Source organism: Oncorhynchus mykiss, chromosome 16, assembly GCF_057628025.1.
Source record: "Oncorhynchus mykiss isolate SJ-2025 chromosome 16, ASM5762802v1, whole genome shotgun sequence".
Taxonomy (NCBI): Eukaryota; Metazoa; Chordata; class Actinopteri; order Salmoniformes; family Salmonidae; genus Oncorhynchus; species Oncorhynchus mykiss.
Genome location: NC_143037.1, coordinates 7,501,345 through 7,521,991, shown reverse-complemented (window position 1 = coordinate 7,521,991; position 20,647 = coordinate 7,501,345). Strand labels below are relative to the sequence as shown.

Sequence of the window (20,647 nt, the reverse complement as noted above, 5' to 3'; positions counted from 1 at the left end):
GAGGGAGGTGGAGAGAGAGAGGGAGGGAGGTGGAGAGAGAGAGGGAGGGAGGTGGAGAGAGAGAGGGAGGGAGGTGGAGAGAGGGAGGTAGGGAGGTGGAGAGAGGGAGTGGAGGGGGGTGGAGAGAGGGAGTGGAGAGAGGGAGTGGAGGGAGGTGGAGGGAGGTGGAGAGAGGGAGGTGGAGAGAGGGAGGGAGGTGGAGAGAGAGAGGGCGGGAGGGAGGTGGAGAGTGGGAGGGAGGTGGAGAGAGGGAGAGAGGGGTGGAGAGAGGGAGGGAGGTTGAGAATGGGAGGGAGGGAGGTGGAGGAAGGGAGGTGGAGAGAGAGAGGTGGAGTGGAGAGAGGGAGTGGAGGGAGGTGGAGAGAGAGAGGGAGAGAGGGAGGTGGAGGGAGGGAGGAGAGGGAAGAAGGGGTGAGAGGAGGAGGGGATGAGAGAGAACAGAGAGAGAGAGAACGAGAGAGAGAACAGAGTGAGAGAGAACAGAGTGAGCGGGGAAGGTTAGTAGAAAAATACGGATTGTGAAAGAAAGAAACGGAAGAACATAAACTAGAGAAAGTCCATTACAGTTTAGTGTGTGCATGTCTGCGTGTCACTGGGGAATGGGACACTGGTGACCAACCCCACTGGCTGATCATACTGGAGATTAGGCTGCTTGTGTGAGAGGCCTTTACACACACTGTCTGACTGTCAATGCTGCTTCAGTCCCTGGCTTTCAGCTTCTAACCCTGACCCTAGCGTTGGGTCTGCTTTACACATAACCCCCTTATTAAACCCCACTTATCAGTTCTCTGCAATCCAAATTGACGAAGAAGAGATTACTCTGCTTTTGACTGCTGAGATGAAGACAAAGGCACTGTGTTTGTGTGTAGTTGGTTGCTTTCTGGAGATGAGATGTTTGAAATCAGAATAATTCTCTTTGTGTAATCATGAATCCCCACGCGATGACAAAGTGAGGAAACATCCCAGTTTCCATGTGTGTGTGTGTTGTCTATTCTTGCGTGCGTCCATTTTTTCCCCAACTGTGTGACTGACACGTGTTCGTTGAGTTGTCGTAGTGTTTTCCTCTCTTTGTTACCCTGGTTACTCTGACGCGGTGGGGCTCATTGTCCTCCGGCCTTTTCATCTGCAGCCCAGGGAACTCTCCGGAACGGCACCGGGAAACGGGGTCACTATTTACCGTCACTGTGCGCCCCCCCCCCGGGTCCCTAGAATTGGAACGCTCCCAAAATATTGCTGATACGGTATTCTGGGAGTTCAGCACACGTCAGGAGAAGATGGAAGTGGATTCTTCATCATCAACATGATCTGACCCCAAGCCCTATATAGAACCCTATATAGACCCCAACCCCTATATAGACCCCAATCCCTATATAGACCCCTATACAGACCCCAACCCCTATATAGACCCCAACCCCTATATAGACCCCCATATAGACCCTAACCCCTATATAAACCCCTATATAGACCCCAACCCCTATATAGACCCCAACCCCTATATAGACCTCAAACCTTATATAGACCCCAACCCCTATATATACCCCTATATAGACCCCAACCCCTATATAGACCCCTATATAGACCCCAACCCCTATATAGACTCCTATATAGACCCAACCCCTATATAGACCCCTATATAGACCCCAACCCCTATATAGACCCCAACCCCTATATAGACCCCTATATAGACCCCAATCCCTATATAGACCCCTATACAGACCCCAACCCCTATATATACCCCTATATAGACCCCAATCCCTATATAGACCCCTATACAGACCCCAACCCCTATATAGACCCCAACCCCTATATAGACCCCCATATAGACCCTAACCCCTATATAAACCCCTATATAGACCCCAACCCCTATATAGACCCCAACCCCTATATAGACCTCAAACCTTATATAGACCCCAACCCCTATATATACCCCTATATAGACCCCAACCCCTATATAGACCCCTATATAGACCCCAACCCCTATATAGACTCCTATATAGACCCAACCCCTATATAGACCCCTATATAGACCCCAACCCCTATATAGACCCCAACCCCTATATAGACCCCTATATAGACCCCAACCCCTATATAGACCCCAACCCCTATATAGACCTCAAACCCTATATAGACCCCAAACCCTATATAGGCCAACTGTATATTAGAGGAAAAATACCCTCCATCTTCCTCCTTGCTGGACATACACTTTATGTCTACAGAATACAGATACCACTATAGTCTATATCCTGGTTCTGTACAACGTAGCATTAATATCGCTATAGTCTACTTCCTGGTTCTGTACATCGTGGCATTAATATCTCTATAGTCTACTTCCTGGTTCTGTACAACGTAGCATTAATATCTCTATAGTCTACTTCCTGGTTCTGTACAACGTAGCATTAATATCTCTATAGTCCACTTCCTGGTTCTGTACAACGTAGCGTTAATATCTCTATAGTCTACTTCCTGCTTCTGTACAACGTAGCATTAATATCTCTATAGTCTACTTCCTGCTTCTGTACAACGTAGCATTAATATCTCTATAGTCTACTTCCTGGTTCTGTACATTGTGGCATTAATATCTCTATAGTCTACTTCCTGGTTCTGTACAACATAGCATTAATATCTCTATAGTCTACTTCCTGGTTCTGTACATTGTGGCATTAATATCTCTATAGTCTACTTCCTGGTTCTGTACAACGTAGCATTAATATCTCTATAGTCCACTTCCTGGTTCTGTACAACGTAGCGTTAATATGTCTATAGTCTACTTCCTGCTTCTGTACATTGTGGCATTAATATCTCTATAGTCTACTTCCTGGTTCTGTACATTGTGGCATTAATATCTCTATAGTCTACTTCCTGGTTCTGTACAACGTAGCATTAATATCTCTATAGTCTACTTCCTGGTTCTGTACAACGTAGCATTAATATCTCTATAGTCCACTTCCTGGTTCTGTACAACGTAGCGTTAATATGTCTATAGTCTACTTCCTGCTTCTGTACAACGTAGCATTAATATCTCTATAGTCTACTTCCTGCTTCTGTACAACGTAGCATTAATATCTCTATAGTCTACTTCCTGGTTCTGTACATTGTGGCATTAATATCTCTATAGTCTACTTCCTGGTTCTGTACAACATAGCATTAATATCTCTATAGTCTACTTCCTGGTTCTGTACAACATAGCATTAATATCTCTAGTCTACTTCCTGCTTCTGTACAACGTAGCATTAATATCTCTATAGTCTACTTCCTGCTTCTGTACAACGTAGCATTAATATCTCTATAGTCTACTTCCTGCTTCTGTACATTGTGGCATTAATATCTCTATAGTCTACTTCCTGGTTCTGTACAACGTAGCATTAATATCTCTATAGTCCACTTCCTGGTTCTGTACAACGTAGCGTTAATATCTCTATAGTCTACTTCCTGGTTCTGTACAACATAGCATTAATATCTCTATAGTCTACTTCCTGCTTCTGTACAACGTAGCATTAATATCTCTATAGTCTACTTCCTGCTTCTGTACAACGTAGCATTAATATCTCTATAGTCTACTTCCTGGTTCTGTACAACGTAGCATTAATATCTCTATAGTCTACTTCCTGCTTCTGTACAACGTAGCATTAATATCTCTATAGTCTACTTCCTGGTTCTGTACATTGTGGCATTAATATCTCTATAGTCTACTTCCTGCTTCTGTACAACGTAGCATTAATATCTCTATAGTCTACTTCCTGGTTCTGTACAACGTAGCATTAATATCTCTATAGTCTACTTCCTGCTTCTGTACAACGTAGCATTAATATCTCTATAGTCTACTTCCTGGTTCTGTACAACATAGCATTAATATCTCTATAGTCTACTTCCTGCTTCTGTACAACGTAGCATTAATATCTCTATAGTCTACTTCCTGCTTCTGTACAACGTAGCATTAATATCTCTATAGTCTACTTCCTGGTTCTGTACATTGTGGCATTAATATCTCTATAGTCTACTTCCTGGTTCTGTACAACGTAGCATTAATATCTCTATAGTCTACTTCCTGGTTCTGTACAACGTAGCATTAATATCTCTATAGTCCACTTCCTGGTTCTGTACAACGTAGCGTTAATATCTCTATAGTCTACTTCCTGGTTCTGTACAACGTAGCATTAATATCTCTATAGTCTACTTCCTGGTTCTGTACAACATAGCATTAATATGCATTTAGCATTTGATGCATTTGATGAAGTGATCTTCTATTCTATTGCTCAGCCTTTCATAGAGCTTTCTGAGGAGCTTTTGTCTCCAGTCTTCTCCTCTCTCTCCCAGTGATAAAGATGCCAGACCATGATGTTCTTGATTAGCCAGCCACCTGACAATGCTAAATATGGTTCACTTAGCGCCAGAGAATTCACTACCACGCTTCACATATGTGTTGTTGATGATAACCACATGTGAGCATACGTTGCATATTATACCATGTCATGTCCTACTGAAAGTGTCTGAGAGAATCTACGTCAGGCTAGAATGCCTCGGCATTATATAAAACGAAGATGGTGTGTATTTTAGACACTGAGAGAACCTACGTCAGGCTAGAATGCCTCGGCATTATATAAAATGAAGATGGTGTGTATTTTAGACACTGAGAGAACCTACGTCAGGCTAGAATGCCTCTGCATTATCTAAAAGGAAGATGGTGTGTATTTTAAACACTGAGAGAACCTACGTCAGGCTAGAATGCCTCGGCATTATATAAAACGAAGATGGTGTGTATTTTAGACACTGAGAGAACCTACGTCAGGCTAGAATGCCTCTGCATTATCTAAAAGGAAGATGGTGTGTATTTTAGACACTGAGAGAACGTTAACTGACGTGAAGCTATTAGCTAGGTGGGATGTGCCAGAGACCATACGAAGCTCAGCGCTGATTCTCCTCTGCCCTGACAGACTCTCTACTACTTTACCCCCATAAAAACACCCAATATGGACTGCTGTATTTCTTCTCCTCCTCAGTGGTGGTTAACTGTTAGTCATTCTTGTGCTCTTGGCCAGCTGAAGAGGCCAGAGGTGGGCAGCCCGTCCCAACCCACAGGGGTAGAAGGGCTGGACGCCACGACGAACGGCTGGACGCCGTGGGAACGGCAACAATGACCAGAGCAGCACATATCAAATGTTCGAAAGCTGATGAATCCTGGTCAATATAACACCATCTCACAGGACTCTAGGTAGATGGATTTGAATGATTTAACTATGTCATGATTCAGTTGAGCAGGTTGTTTGTTGCCATGGAACCATGACGTGCGTAGAAAGCAGACTGGAAGGTAATATTTCCCTAGAAGATGTTGTTTTGCGCGTGACGCATAAAATCAGCAAAATAGTTACGGGAAGGTAAAATAAAAAGGTCTTTAAGGGAAGATTTCACTGAAGATGTTTAATTCAAGTGGGCAGTGTCTTCTTGGAGCTGGACTAGTTAACTGTCAAGGAGATGCTCTGAGGTCTAGGCTCTACACCGCATTCCTCTGACATGCCCATATTTGGTGAAATGCAGCAGGCTCCCACTAACTAACAGGGCTAGAGAGAGAGAGAGCATTAGACCCCAAAACCACACGGAAATGCCAGATATGCCCCAGACCCAAACATTCCACACACACACAGCCTGCCACTGCAAGCACCCAGAACTAATGTAGACTAATGTAAAGTTACTACATCAGATGGGATTGGATGTGTCGTACATTTGAGAGACATATGACATGCGGTGAGAGACAGGCTAGCAGTGTTTTCTCAAACCCTGAGATGTAGCTGCAAACCAGTCCCTTGGGTAGTTGACTGACACCAGTTGGGCAGTTCTGAAGGGCCAGTTTCAATCTAAGCGGACCTCCCAAGACGGTCTACAGCTCCTCAGTCCCTGATGATAAGTTGTTGAGAAACCCTGGACCGGAGTGGGTCAATGACCGGGAGGAAACCGGGTCATCGAGTTCTCTCCATAGTCCACACTTTGTCTGACATAATGCTACAACAGAGAGCAGGAAGAGATACCATCCTGAAGATTCCCTATGGTCTGGGACCTCTGCACCAGGTGTTGAATTCATAGTTTGGTCGTTGTCATCCTGACTTAGGTATTTAACCCTAGTATTCATCCGACGGCACTAGAAGCTGTAGTGAGTGAGTCTGTCTGCCTGCGGGAGGAAGATAGGAGTAGTGTGTGTGATGCAACAGGGAGGAAGATAGGAGTAGTGTGTTTGATGCAACAGGGATGGCAGTGACGTGTCAAGGCACATATGCCATTTAAAACGGCAGCTTCCTGCTTCACTCCCACCCCAGAGCAGAGCAAAGCAGGCAGTGGTTTCTGACACTACTTGCCACCGGCCCGGGCAATAAAAAATCTAATTAAAACCAGAAGAATTGATGGTTTATGGCAGACTTGGGCAACTCCAGTCCCCGGGAGCGTGATTGGTGGTCACACTTTTACCCCCAGCCCCAGGTAACACACCTGACTCCAACAATCAACTAATCATGATCTTCAGGTAAAAATGCAGTTTAAATCAGATGTGTTTGCTAGATGGGGTGGATGGGGAGAACGTGTGACACCAATCATGCCCCAGAGGACTGAAATTGCCCAGGACTGATTTATGGAGTAGGTGTACTCCACCTTAATTATATAGGCCTATGGGTTACAACATGACTTATGAGTTAGGCTATCATTCAGCGTCGTAACCGACTTCACTGGGCAAATGCTCACCGTCACTGGCGCGCTGGAGAAGTGTGCTCTTCAAAGATGAATCCCCTTTTCAAGATGGCGTCGTGTGGGCGAGTGGTTTGCTGACGTCAACGTTGGGAACAGAGTGCCCCGTGGTGGTGGGGTTAAGGTATGGGCAGGCTTAAGCTAGGGACAACCAACACAATTGCATTTTGTCGATGGCAATTTGAATGCACAGAGATACTGTGACAAGATCCTGAAGCCCATTGTGGTGCCATTCATCTGCCTTCATCACCTCATGTTTTAGCATGATAATGCACAGCCCCATGTCACAAGGATCTGTACACAATTCCTGGAAACTGAAAATGTCTCAGTTCTTCAATGGCCTTCATACTCACCAGACATGTCATGTCACCCATTGAGCGCGTTTGGGATGCTCTGGATCGACATGTATGGCAGCGTGTTCCAGTTCCTGCCAATATCCAGCAACTTCCGACAGCCATTGAAGAGGAGTTGAAGAGGAGTTGGGACAACATTCCACAGGCCACAATCAACAGCCTGATCAACTCTATGCGAAGAAGATGTCATGCTGTAGGAGGCAAATGGTCACACCAGATACTGACTGGTTTTCTCATCCACACCCCTACTTGTTTTGTTATTTATTACCAACAGATGCATATCTGTATTTTCAGTCATGTGAAATCCATAGATTAGGGCCTAATTTATTTATTTCAATTGACATATTTCCTTAAATGAACTGTAACTCAGTAAAATCTTTGAAATTGTTTCATGTTCCATTTATATTTTTGTTCAGTCCCAAATTACTTTTAAATTCTATCATGGAAATACATTTATTTCCTGTTACCACGTCATTTACAGTTTCTATGCCTTTTAGTTTTCTATGAAGACCAATGCATCGGTGAAATCTGAAAATTATCTAAGGATTGTTCCGTAAGGTTGTGTTTTTAGGAAGTGATTTTCATTCTTGTAGAATCAATTTCATGTTCTTCCGTATTGTTATAGTGCTCTTATCAACTTGTTAATGTTCTTAGAATAGGGTTGCAAAAATTCTGTTAACTTTTCCAAAATTTCTCTGGTTTACCAGAATTCCTGGTTGGAGGATTCCCATATTTCCTGCTTTATTCCCTTGTAAAATCCAGGAATCTTCCAACCAGAATTTCTGGAAAACCAGGAATTTTTGGGGGAAAGTTACCAGAATTTTTGCAACACTATTCTTAGCTTTATCTTTACAAAATAGAAACGTGGAAATATTCTGGGGATGAACATGCCTCCTCTTCAATATGTACCCATAGTTCCTCTTCACTGTATTTAACAATACAATATGTACCCATAGTTCCTCTTTGTTGTATTTAATGATACAATATGTACCCATAGTTCATCTTCACTGTATTTAACAATACAATATGTACCCATAGTTCCTCTTCACTGTATTTAACGATACAATATGTACCCATAGTTCCTCTTCACTGTATTTAACGATACAATATGTACCCATAGTTCCTCTTCACTGTATTTAACGATACAATATGTACCCATAGTTCCTCTTCACTGTATTTAACGATACAATATGTACCCATAGTTCCTCTTCACTGTATTTAACGATACAATATGTACCCATAGTTCCTCTTCACTGTATTTAACGATACAATATGTACCCATAGTTCCTCTTCACTGTATTTAACGATACAATATGTACCCATAGTTCCTCTTCACTGTATTTAACGATACAATATGTACCCATAGTTCCTCTTCACTGTATTTAACGATACAATATGTACCCATAGTTCCTCTTCACTGTATTTAACGATACAATATGTACCCATAGTTCCTCTTCACTGTATTTAACGATACAATATGTACCCATAGTTCCTCTTCACTGTATTTAACGATACAATATGTACCCATAGTTCCTCTTCACTGTATTTAACGATACAATATGTACCCATAGTTCCTCTTCACTGTATTTAACGATACAATATGTACCCATAGTTCCTCTTCACTGTATTTAACGATACAATATGTACCCATAGTTCCTCTTCGCTGTATTTAACGATACAATATGTTGTAAGCAAAAGCCCTTGGTGGCGAGTTGATACAATTCCAAGGCTGAGAGGTTAAAACCCCCCTCAGATTTATGAAGATGTCAAACATTCCTTTTTATTCTGAGTTTTACTTGTCCATATAAAGTCTGTTAAAATAATGTCTTTGGTGGGGCAATTGGTATCACTGAAAAATGCTGCTTCTCTGTGTGTTCAGTTCATAAAAACGGTGTCACAGAGAGTCTGAGAAAGCAGTTAGCTTTTAATAATTTCCCTCTGTGCAGATAAATATAGCCGGCCCCGTAGAAGGAGGACACAATAGGAAGATATGAAATTGGATCTGTTGAAATCAAACCTACTACAGCACATGGACTGCGGCAGATAGCCTAGTGGTTCGAGCGTTTGGCCAGTAACTGAAAGGTTGCTGGATCGAATCCGCGAGCTGACAAGCTAAAAATCTGTCATTCTGCCCCTGAGCAAGGCAGTTAACCCACTGTTCCCCTGAACAAGGCAGTTAACCCACTGTTCCCCTGAACAAGGCAGTTAACCCACTGTTCCCCTGAACAAGGCAGTTAACCCACTGTTCCCCTGAGCAAGGCAGTTAACCCACTGTTCCCCTGAACAAGGCAGTTAACCCACTGTTCCCCTGAACAAGGCAGTTAACCCACTGTTCCCCTGAACAAGGCAGTTAACCCACTGTTCCCCTGAACAAGGCAGTTAACCCACTGTTCCCCTGAACAAGGCAGTTAACCCACTGTTCCCCTGAACAAGGCAGTTAACCCACTGTTCCCCTGAGCAAGGCAGTTAACCCACTGTTCCCCTGAGCAAGGCAGTTAACCCGCTGTTCCCCTGAACAAGGCAGTTAACCCACTGTTCCCCTGAGCAAGGCAGTTAACCCACTGTTCCCCTGAGCAAGGCAGTTAACCCACTGTTCCCCTGAGCAAGGCAGTTAACCCACTGTTCCCCTGAGCACGGCAGTTAACCCACTGTTTACTCCTCAATGTCATCGGAAGAAACCCAGAGCATATTCCAGTCTGTGCTAGCACATCAGTCCTGTAGCTTAGCATCTGCGTCATCTGACCACTTCCTTATTGAAGGAGTCACTGGTACTTCCTGCTTCGGTTTTTGCTTGTAAGCGGGAATCAAGAGGATAGAGTTATCCAACCCCACTCCTCTCTCTCTCTCTCTCTCTCTCTCTCTCTCAGTCCCCCTTCTCTCTCTCTCTCTCTCTCAGTCCCCCTTCTCTCTCTCTCTCTCTCTCTCTCTCTCTCTCTCAGTCCCCCTTCTCTCTCTCTCTCTCTCTCAGTCCCCCTTCTCTCTCTCTCTCTCTCTCTCTCAGTCCCCCTTCTCTCTCTCTCTCTCTCTCTCTCTCTCTCTCTCTCCCTCTCTCTCTCTCTGTCCCCCTTCTCTCTCTCTCTCTCTCTCTCTCTCTCTCTCTCTCTCTCTCTCTCTCTCAGTCCCCCTCCTCTCTCTCTCTCTCTCTCTCTCAGTCCCCCTCCTCCCTCTCTCTCTCTCTCAGCCCCCCTTCTCTCTCTCTCTCTCTCTCTCTCTCTCTCAGTCCCCCTCCTCCCTCTCTCTCTCTCTCAGCCCCCCTTCTCTCTCTCTCTCTCTCAGTCCCCCTCCCCTCTCTCTCTCTCAGTCCCCCTCCCCTCTCTCTCTCTCTGTCCCCCTCCTCTCTCTCTCTCTCTCTCTCTCTCTCTCTCTCTCTGTCCCCCTCCTCTCTCTTTCTCTCTCCCAGTCCCCTTCTCTCTCTCTCTCTCTCTCTCTCTCTCTCTCTCTCTCTCTCTGTCCCCCTTCTCTCTCTCTCTCTCTCTCTCAGTCCCCCTTCTCTCTCTCTCTCTCTCTCTCTCTCTCATTCCCCCTTCTCTCTCTCTCTCTCTCTCTCAGTCCCCCTTCTCTCTCTCTCTCTCAGTCCCCTCCTCTCTCTCTCTCTCTCTCTCTCTCAGTCCCCCTTCTCTCTCTCTCTCAGTCCCCCTCCTCTCTCTATCTCTCTCTCAGTCCCCCTCCTCTCTCTCTCTCTCTCTCTCAGTCCCCCTCCCCTCTCTCTCTCTCTCTCTCTCTCTCAGTCCCCCTCCTCTCTCTTTCTCTCTCCCAGTCCCCCTTCTCTCTCTCTCTCTCTCTCTCTCTCTCTCTCTCTCTCTCTCTCTGTCCCCCTTCTCTCTCTCTCTCTCTCGCTCTCTCTCTCTCTCTGTCCCCCTTCTCTCTCTCTCTCTCTCTCTCTCTCTCTCTCTCTCTCTCTCTCTGTCCCCCTTCTCTCTCTCTCTCTCTCTGTCCCCCTTCTCTCTCTCTCTCTCTCTCTCTCTCTCTCTCTCTCTCTCTCTCTCTCTCTCTCTCTCTCTCTCTCTCTGTCCCCCTCCTCTCTCTCTCTCTCTCTCTCTCTCTCCCAGTCCCCCTTCTCTCTCTCTCTCCCAGTCCCCCTTCTCTCTCTCTCTCAGTCCCCCTTCTCTCTCTCTCTCAGTCCCCCTCCTCTCTCTATCTCTCTCTCTGTCCCCCTCCTCTCTCTCTCTCCCAGTCCCCCTTCTCTCTCTCTCTCTCCCAGTCCCCCTCCTCTCTCTCTCTGTCTGTGTCTCTCTGTCTGTCTGTGTCTCTGTCTGTCTGTGTCTCTGTCTGTCTGTGTCTCTGTCTGTCTGTGTCTCTGTCTGTCTGTGTCTCTGTCTGTCTGTGTCTCTGTCTGTCTGTGTCTCTGTCTGTCTGTGTCTCTGTCTGTCTGTGTCTCTGTCTGTCTGTCTGTGTCTGTCTGTCTGTGTCTCTCTCTGTCTGTCTCTTTCTGTCTCTGTCTCTGTCTGTCTCTGTGTGTCTCTGTCTGTCTCTCTGTCTCTCTGTCTCTCTGTCTCTCTGTCTCTCTGTCTCTCTGTCTCTCTGTCTGTCTGTCTGTCTCGCTCTCTATCTCTCTGCATGCATTGTTTGTAGTCTTCCTCTGGACAAGTAGGAGAATTTTACAGAACTCTGCATGCAGGGTTTCAATGGGGTGTTTGTCCAATTTGGTGAAATCTTGTTTTGCAAGTGGACCCCACACCTCGCTGCCATAAAGTTAAATTGGTTCAGTGACACATTCAATTAGTTTTAGCCAAATTTAAATAGGTATTTCAATTTGAATTAGCTTTTTAATGGCATGGAATGCCCTGCGTGCTTTCTCTCTCAGTTCATTCACTGCCTCATTAAGGTGTCCAGTTGAGCTTATTTTTAAACCTAAGTAATTGTAGTGTGTGCAGTACTCTATATTTTCTACCAATTGAGAACTTTGGTCTAATTCCCTGAGATCTGGATCTTCTCTGGAAAATCATTATTTTATTCTCTCTCTCTCTCTCTTCTCTCTCTCTCTTCTCTCCTCTCTCTCCTCTCTCTCTCTCTCTCTTCTCACTCACTCACTCACTCACTCACTCACTGAACTAGAGACCCCATGCTGGGGTTCAGGGGGAGTTCTAGGGTTTTCTGGGAATTATGAGGTGACGCGTTGAAACCGTGATGAATTGTGCCCCTCACCATATGCACATATGCAGACCCACACATGAACATTAGCAGTAACACACACACACACACACACATCACACACATACTGAATGAAATGTCATGGCAACTCTGGATAACGGTGGTGTGACCTTAGTAGGGCCTGATAAGCCCATCATACACGTCCTCTCTCTGTGTGAGGGAGGGACAATAAAAAACAGGCTTATCTGTTATATAGCAGCTCTGGATAGAACACAGACTGAGATCTAGAACCCACCTGTCACAGACTGAGATCTAGAACCCACCTGTCACAGACTGAAATCTAGAACCCACCTGTCACAGACTGAAATCTAGAACCCACCTGTCACAGACTGAGATCTAGAACCCACCTGTTACAGACTGAGATCTAGAACCCACCTGTCACAGACTGAGATCATTGAACCCACCTGTCACAGACTGAGATCATTGAACCCACCTGTCACAGACTGAGATCTAGAACCCACCTGTCACAGACTGAGATCATTGAACCCACCTGTCACAGACTGAGATCTAGAACCCACCTGTTACAGACTGAGATCGTTGAACCCACCTGTCACAGACTGAGATCATTGAACCTATCAGAAGTTGTAGTTTCCACTGTGGCTGTTGAGAGGAACTAATCAGACGTGAACTGTACTTCCCAGTTTGCTACAGGGCAGTAACCTCTCATCATTGTCCTGGTTCTAGTCTTGTTCTGCTTGAATTTTCCCTGGTCTACATGCTGTCATGTTGGCCGTTATCTGTGGCTGAATATTGTTTCTCTTCTTCTCCCTCCAGTCGAGCACTCTTCCCCAGGGAACGGTGAATTTGAACCTGTGTACTGACGTCATCGACGCCGAGCCCAAGACGGGCCAGAAGAACGCTCTCTGTATCATCACTCCTGAGCAGGAGTACTTTATACGAGGGGAGAACAAAGAGATCATCAATGGGTAAGTGTGTGTGTGTGTTCTCTATGTCCTGGACTGAGCCGCTTGTGGTTTATCCCAGGACCCTGACTAACATTCTGTTCCTCTCTCTCTGTCCAGCTGGACTGAACAGCTGGTGGTTTATCCCAGGACCCTGACTAACATTCTGTTCCTCTCTCTATGTCCTAGACTGAGCCGCTTGTGATTTATCCCAGGACCCTGACTAACATTCTGTTCCTCTCTCTCTGTCCTGGACTGAACAGCTGGTGGTTTATCCCAGGACCCTGACTAACATTCTGTTCCTCTCTCTCTGTCCAGCTGGACTGAACAGCTGGTGGTTTATCCCAGGACCCTGACTAACATTCTGTTCCTCTCTCTCTGTCCAGCTGGACTGAACAGCTGGTGGTTTATCCCAGGACCCTGACTAACATTCTGTTCCTCTCTCTCTGCCCAGCTGGACTGAACAGCTGGTGGTTTATCCCAGGACCCTGACTAACATTCTGTTCCTCTCTCTCTGTCCAGCTGGACTGAACAGCTGGTGGTTTATCCCAGGACCAACAAGCAGAACCAGAAGAAGAAACGCAAGGTGGAGCCCACCACTTCTCAGGAGCCAGGACCAGCTAAAGTGGCTGTGAAGGGATCAGGTATCCCCGAGGGGGGCTCGGAGAACGTTCCGGACTCCAGCTCCATCATCTGGCAGGAGGAGCTGAGCCACAGAGAGGCCGAGGGGGTGGCCTTGTGGCCTGCTCCTGACCTCCCCAGGCTGGGCTCACCACAGCCCTCTACAGGTATGGAGGAACCATGGTACAGTACACATCTAGCCCCATGGTCCCCATCTCTAGTGTATATGTGCTGCATCAGATATATCTAAAGTGATTGGTATGGTGTTAGCAAGCAACACAGCTGTGAAATATTATAACATTACAATGGAGAGATCATCTGTCTGTCTTTGACCTTCCACCCCAACCCTTTTCCAGGTGACTGTGGTTCCGTGGCCCGTGGCTCAGACGCCGGCTCAGTCAACGGTGACGAGGTGGACCGAAGTGGCCTCCACGGCTCGGTCCCTCTCGCCCACCACGACCTCCTGTCTCCTACGGGCTCCTGCTCCAGCCTGGGTGGAGTCCCCCGCTGCTTCTCCCCGCTCCCCAGCGACCCCTTTCCCTCCGGCAGCTCCCTGCTGTCCAATGGCTCTCACATCAGCGGTTCGGTCAGCTCTCTGGACTCCGATGCAAGCGGCAACACGGTGGCCAGCACAGAGAGCCACCTGGCAGGGCGGTTAGGGTTGGTCCTGGGAGGGCACCATGATACTCCACGGTCCAGGAGGCTGGAGGCCGAGGCCAGGAAGGCAGAAAAGAGGAGCAGAGTGAGGAGTCCTGGTGAGGAGAGAGAGGCCATTTTCAGTCCTGAGAAGAGGTGAGTCTGCCTGCCTGCCTGTCCTGTCTGTCCTGTCTTAGTTTGGAGAGAGAGGCCGTTTTCCGTCCTGAGAGTAGGTGTCTGTCTGTCCGTCCGTCTGTCCTGTCTTAGTTCAGAGAGAGGCCGTGTTCATTCCTGAGAAGAGGTGTCTACCCGTCTGTTCAACCAACTGTCCCCTGTATGCATGTCTGTCCTGTCTTAGTTCAGAGAGGAGGTGAATCTGACTCTCTGTCCTGTCTTAGTTCAGAGATTAGATGATTCTGACTGTCTTTCCTGTCTTAGTTCAGAGAGGAGGTGATCCTGACTGTCTGTCCTGTCTTAGTCAGAATCATCTAATCTCTGAACTGTCTGTACTGTCTGTCCTGTCTTAGTTCAGAGAGGAGGTGAATCTGACTCTCTGTTCTGTCTTAGTTCAGAGATTAGATGATTCTGACTGTCTTTCCTGTTTTAGTTCAGAGAGGAGGTGATCCTGACTGTCTTTCCTGTCTTAGTTCAGAGAGGAGGTGATCCTGACTGTCTTTCCTGTCTTAGTTCAGAGAGGAGGTGATCCTGACTGTCTGTCCTGTCTTAGTTCAGAGAGGAGGTGATCCTGACCGCAATCACTGTTTGTTACCTGGGATATATTTGTCGAGGTAAAGCTTTATCTGTTAATCAGGTACTGACATAGGCTGGTAACCAGGTTAGTGGACTGTCTGACTGCTGAGACTAGCAGAAGGACATCTGTAGAGAATCCCATAACGCAGCAAGATACACGGTCTCTGCTGCCAAACACACACAGCTTTGTGACCCCCCCCCCAACACATCTGTGTCAATACACAGACTCTGTCCTCGAGGAAAAGGCTGTGTTTGGTGTAATCCAGACAGTGTAAGATGTGTGAATGTCTGCGTTCCACATTTTCCAGTATACTTCACATGGGAATGAACTATGTTGATTATTGCTAGTCATCTTTCCCTGTGGTTTTATCAGGGCTGAGGCTCAACATAAACATCCTGAATAAACAGGTTTTGTACTTTCCATTCGCTCATCATCCGTTCAGGACTCTGTTCTAGGAAAGGTTCAAGAGGTCACACACACACACGCACGGGTGTGCTTCATCCTTTCCCTCCCAGATCCAACCCCCATCCGCCTCATCCCCTCATCCAAAACTAGTCCTGAAAGGAAAAGAGAAACGCGAGGGCAGCGCGAGGGCAGCGCGAGGGCAGGGCGAGGGCAGGGCAAGGGCAGTACAGAGAGAGTGTGCAGAGAGAGAGGGCAGGGCGAGGGCAGGGCAGAGAGAGAGAGAGAGGGCAGGGCGAGGGCAGTGCAGAGAGAGAGGGCAGGGCGAGGGCAGGGCAGAGAGAGAGAGAGAGCGCAGGGCGAGGGCAGAGAGTGGGCAGAGAGAGAGGGCAGGGCAAGGGCAGGGCGAGGGCAGGGCAGAGAGTGGGCAGAGAGGGCAGGGCGAGGGCAGGGCAGAGAGTGGGCAGAGAGAGGGCAGGGTGAGGGCAGAACAGAGAGAGAGGGCAGGGCGAGGGCAGGACAGAGAGAGAGGGCAGGGCGAGGGCAGGACAGAGAGAGAGGGCGAGGGCAGGGCAGAGAGAGAGAGAGAGAGCAGGGCAGAGAGAGAGAGAGAGAGGGCAGGGCAGAGAGAGAGAGAGGGCAGGGCAGAGAGAGGGCAGGGCAAGGGCAGTGCAGGGACGTCCAGTAGACTGACAGTCCATTTGGTTTAATTTGGAAACGCTGTCACTCTGGAACCCAGCAGCCAACTAGCACTTTAGTACTGAATTACAGTACCAGTCAAAGGTTTGGATACACCTACTCATTCCAGGGTTTTTCTTTAGTTTGACTATTTTCTACATTGTAGAATAGTAGTGAAAACATCAAAACTATTAAATAACACATATGAAATAGTGTAGTAACCAAAACAGTTACTACAAATGTGCATATTTTATATTTGAGATTATTCAAAGTAGCCACCATTTGCCTTGACAGCTTATTACACTCTTAGCATTCTCTCAACCAGCCTCATTAGGTAGTCACCTGGAATGCATTTCAATTAACAGGTTTGCATTTTTAAAAGTTAATTTGTGGAATTTCTTCCCTTAATGTGTTTGAGTCAATCAGTTGTGTTGTGACAAGGTTGGGGTGGTATACATAAGATAGCCCTATTTGGTGAAAGACCAAGTCCATATTATGGCAAGAACAGCTCAAATAAACCAAGAGAATAAGCCCTACCCTCCGGCGCCAAAGTTGGCTGCCGTCTTATCGGCTCTTAACCAACCATGCTATTTTGTTTGTTTTTAAATCCTAACTTGATTTGTCCATAATGTTGCTGCTACCGTCTCTTGTGACCGAAAAGAGCTTCTGGACATCAGAACTGGGACTACTCACCTCAAACTGGATGAGGAGTTCTTCATCAGTCGTATGTCGAATGCGAGGGATATACTACAGACACCCGACCAGGCCCAGATCCCTGTGATTCGCTGGAAAAGGAAACGTAGGTTTCGCGGAAAGAGATCGGGATGCCTTGTGAGGATCAGGCGACGAGTGGCTAATCTGCCCTTCATTCTGCTAGCTATCATTCAATCACTGGAAAATAAATGGGACGAACTGAAAACACGTATATCCTACCAACGGGACATTTAAAAACTGTAATATCTTATGTTTCACCGAGTCGTGGCTGAACAACGACATTAAGAACATACAGCTGGCGGGTTATACACTCTATCGGCAGGACAGAACAGCAGCCTCTGGTAAGACACGGGGCGGGGGCCTATGCATATTTGTAAGCAATAGCTGGTGCACGATATCTAAGGAAGTCTCAGGGTTTTGCTCGCCTGAGGTAGAGTATCTCATGATAAGCTGTAGACCACACTATCTACCTACCGGTAGATAATTTATCTGTATGTTTCGTAGCTGTTCACAGACCAAGGCTGGCACTAAAACCGCACTCAGTGAGCTGTTTTCCACCATAAGAAAACAGGAAAACACTCATCCAGAGGCGGTGCTCCTAGTGGCCGGGGACTTTAATGCAGGGAAACTTAATTTCTATCAGCATGTTAAATGTGCAACCAGAGAGGAAAAATATTCTAGACACACCTTTACTACACACACAGAGACACGTACAAAACTCTCCCTCGCCCTCCATTTGTCAAATCTGACCATAACTCTATCCTCCTGATTCCTGCTTACAAGCAAAAAAATAAAAAAAGCAGGAAGCACCAGTGACTCGGGCTATAAAAAAGTGGTCAGATGAAGCAGATGCTAAACTTCAGGACTGTTTTGCTAACACAGACTGGAATATATTCCGGGATTCTTCCGATGGCATTGAGGAGTACACCATCAGTCGCTGGCTTTATCAATAAGTGCATCAATGACATTGTCCCCACAGTGACTGTACGTACATACACCAACCAGAAGCCATGGATTACAGGCAACATTCGCACTGAGCTAAACGGTAGAGCTGCCCCTTTCAAGGAGTGGGACTCTAAACTGGAAGCTTATAAGTTCCGCCAAGCTGATCCTCAACACAGGGGCCCCTCAGGGGTGCGTGCTCAGTCCCCTCCTGTACTCCCTGTTCACTCATGACTGCATTGCCAGGCATGACTCCAACACCATCATTAAGTTTGCTGATGACACAACAGTGGTATGCCTGATCACCGACAACGATGAGACAGCCTATAGGGAAGAGGTCAGAGACCTGACCGTGTGGTGCCAGGACAACAACCTCTCCCTCAACGTGATCAAGACAAAGGAGATCTTTTTTTAACCCCCTTTTTTCTCTCCCCAATTTCATGGTATCCAATTGGTAGTAGTTACAGTCTTGTCTCATCGCTACAACTCCCATACGGATTTTGGAGAGCCATGCGTCCTCCGAAACACAACCCAACAAAGCCGCACTGCCTCTTGACACAATGCACATTTAACCTGGAAGCCAGCCGCACCAATGTGTAGGAGAAAACACCGTACACCTGGCGACCTGGTCAGCGTGCACTGCGCCCGGCCCCCCACAGGAATCGCTAGTGCGCGATGAGACAAGGATATGCCTGCCGGCCAAACCCTCCCTAACCCGGAAGATACTGGGCCAATTGTGCACCGCCCCATAGGCCTCCCTGTCGACAGAGCCTGGGCTCAAACCCAGAATCTCTGGTGGCACAGCTAGCACTGCGATGCAGTGCCTTAGACCACTGCGCCTCCCGGGGTGCTACAAAGGAGATCATTGTGGACTACAGGAAAAGGAGGACCGAGCGCATCCCGTTCTCATCAACGGGGCTGCAGTGCAGCAGGTTGAGAGCTTCACGTTCCTTGGCGTCCACATCACCAACACACTAACATGGTCCAAGCACACCAAGACAGTTGTGAAGAGGGCACGACAAAACCTATTCCCCCTCAGGAGACTGAAAAGATTTGGCAAGGGTCCTCAGATCCTCAAAAGGTCGGTGTGGTGTATCTGTCTCTGGAGGAAGGCTGTCGGTGTATCTGTGTGTGTTTGTGGAAGTTTGAACACGGTCACAGGAGTAGGAGCCTGTCCTTCTCAATGTCTTCATGTAGCAGTGTATTGTAATATTCATTTATATGCATGTGGATTATGTAATGTTTACTTGGTGAACAACCCCCCCCCCCCCCCCTACACACACACACACACACACACACACACAAAGCTGCACTATCCAATAAAGTTGTTTTATTCTCTCCACTGAGAAGGAATTCTCTTTCGCTGTATCCATCCATTTCTTTAATCCACAGGAAGAATGAAGATGTAATGAAAGTTCAAATAAAGGCATCTGACCCTTCACCTCTGACCTCTACCCTTCACCTCTGACCTCTACCCTTCACCTCTGACCTCTACTCTGGTTCCCTGTGTGTTCCAGCCGATCTGGGGTGATAGAGAAGCTGGAGGCGTTGGAGCTGGAGAATCCAGAGAGGATGGAGGTGGAGGAGGCTGGGAGGACAGGAGCCAGGCAGGGCCGCAGCGAACGCAGACGCTTCCACACAGAGGTACAACTTCAGGACCGTGTGTGTGTGTGTGTGTGGGACAGATACTATGATCTTTAACGTCATTCAGTTGAGGTCGATCAAAGAGAGGTTATTAACTATGGAAAAAAGCCTCTGCCCAGACATTGTCTACTTGTTTAAAAGCCCAGTGTTTTACAAGCAACATCACATGAAATAGCTCAGCAAGATTAAGTTAGCTGTTGCACAGGAAGCAGATTCTCTATCTCACTCACACACACACACACACACACACACACACACATTGTCACTCCCTTTAAGTCAAATTGTATTTGTTACATGCGCCGAATACAACAGGTTGACCTTACAGTGAAATACTTACTTACAAGCCCTTAACCAACAATGTAGTTTTAAGAAAATCCCTAAAGAAGTAAGAGAAGAATAACACATTAATTAAAGAGCAGCAGTAAATAACAATAGTGGGGCTATATACAGGGGGTACCGGTACAGAGTCTATGTGGAGGCTATATACAGGGGGTACCGGTTCAGAGTCAATGTGGAGGCTATATACAGGGGTACCGGTACAGAGTCAATGTGCGGGGGGAACCGGTATGTTGAGGAAATTGAGGTAATTATGTACATGTAGGTAGAGTTATTAAAGTGGCTATGCATAGATAATAGCAGAGAGTAGCAGCAGTGGGGGGGGGGTTGCAAATAGTCTGGGTAGCCATTTGATTAGCTGTTCATGAGTCTTATGGCTTGGGGGGAGAAGCTGTTTAGAAGCCTCTTGGACCTAGACTTGGCGCTCCGCTACCGCTTGCCGTGCGGTAGTAGAGAGAACAGTCTATGACTAAGGTGGCTGAAGTCTTTGACTAATTTCAGGGCCTTCCTCCGACACCACCTGGCTTAGAGGTCCTGGGTGGCAGGAAGCTTGGCCCCTGTGATGTACTGGGCCATTCGCACTAACCTCTGTAGTGCCTTGCGGTCTTAAGGCCGAGCAGTTGCCGTGCCAGGCTGTGATGCAACCCGTCAGGATGCTCTCGTTGGTGCAGCTGTAAAACATTTTGAGGAGCTGAGGACCCTTGCCAAATCTTTTCAGTCTCTTGAGGGGGAATAGGTTTTGTTGTGCCCTCTTCAGGACTGTCTTGGTGTGCTTGGACCATGTTAGTTTG

At 46.9% G+C, this 20,647-nt stretch overlaps 1 protein-coding gene across 4 annotated transcripts in view; it reads left to right on the top strand.

Moving 5' to 3' along the window:
- LOC110491304 (myosin phosphatase Rho-interacting protein) overlaps positions 1–20,647 on the top strand; it is an 89,491-nt gene that overhangs the window by 23,123 nt on the left and 45,721 nt on the right. For all 4 annotated transcript variants that reach the window (XM_036946078.2, XM_036946077.2, XM_090201633.1 and 1 more), the window contains exons 4-7: positions 13,005–13,156; positions 13,655–13,920; positions 14,110–14,545; positions 19,394–19,520. In XM_036946078.2, coding sequence (XP_036801973.2) covers positions 13,005–13,156; positions 13,655–13,920; positions 14,110–14,545; positions 19,394–19,520 — 981 coding nt within the window. The remainder of the gene's footprint in view (positions 1–13,004; positions 13,157–13,654; positions 13,921–14,109; positions 14,546–19,393; positions 19,521–20,647) is intronic.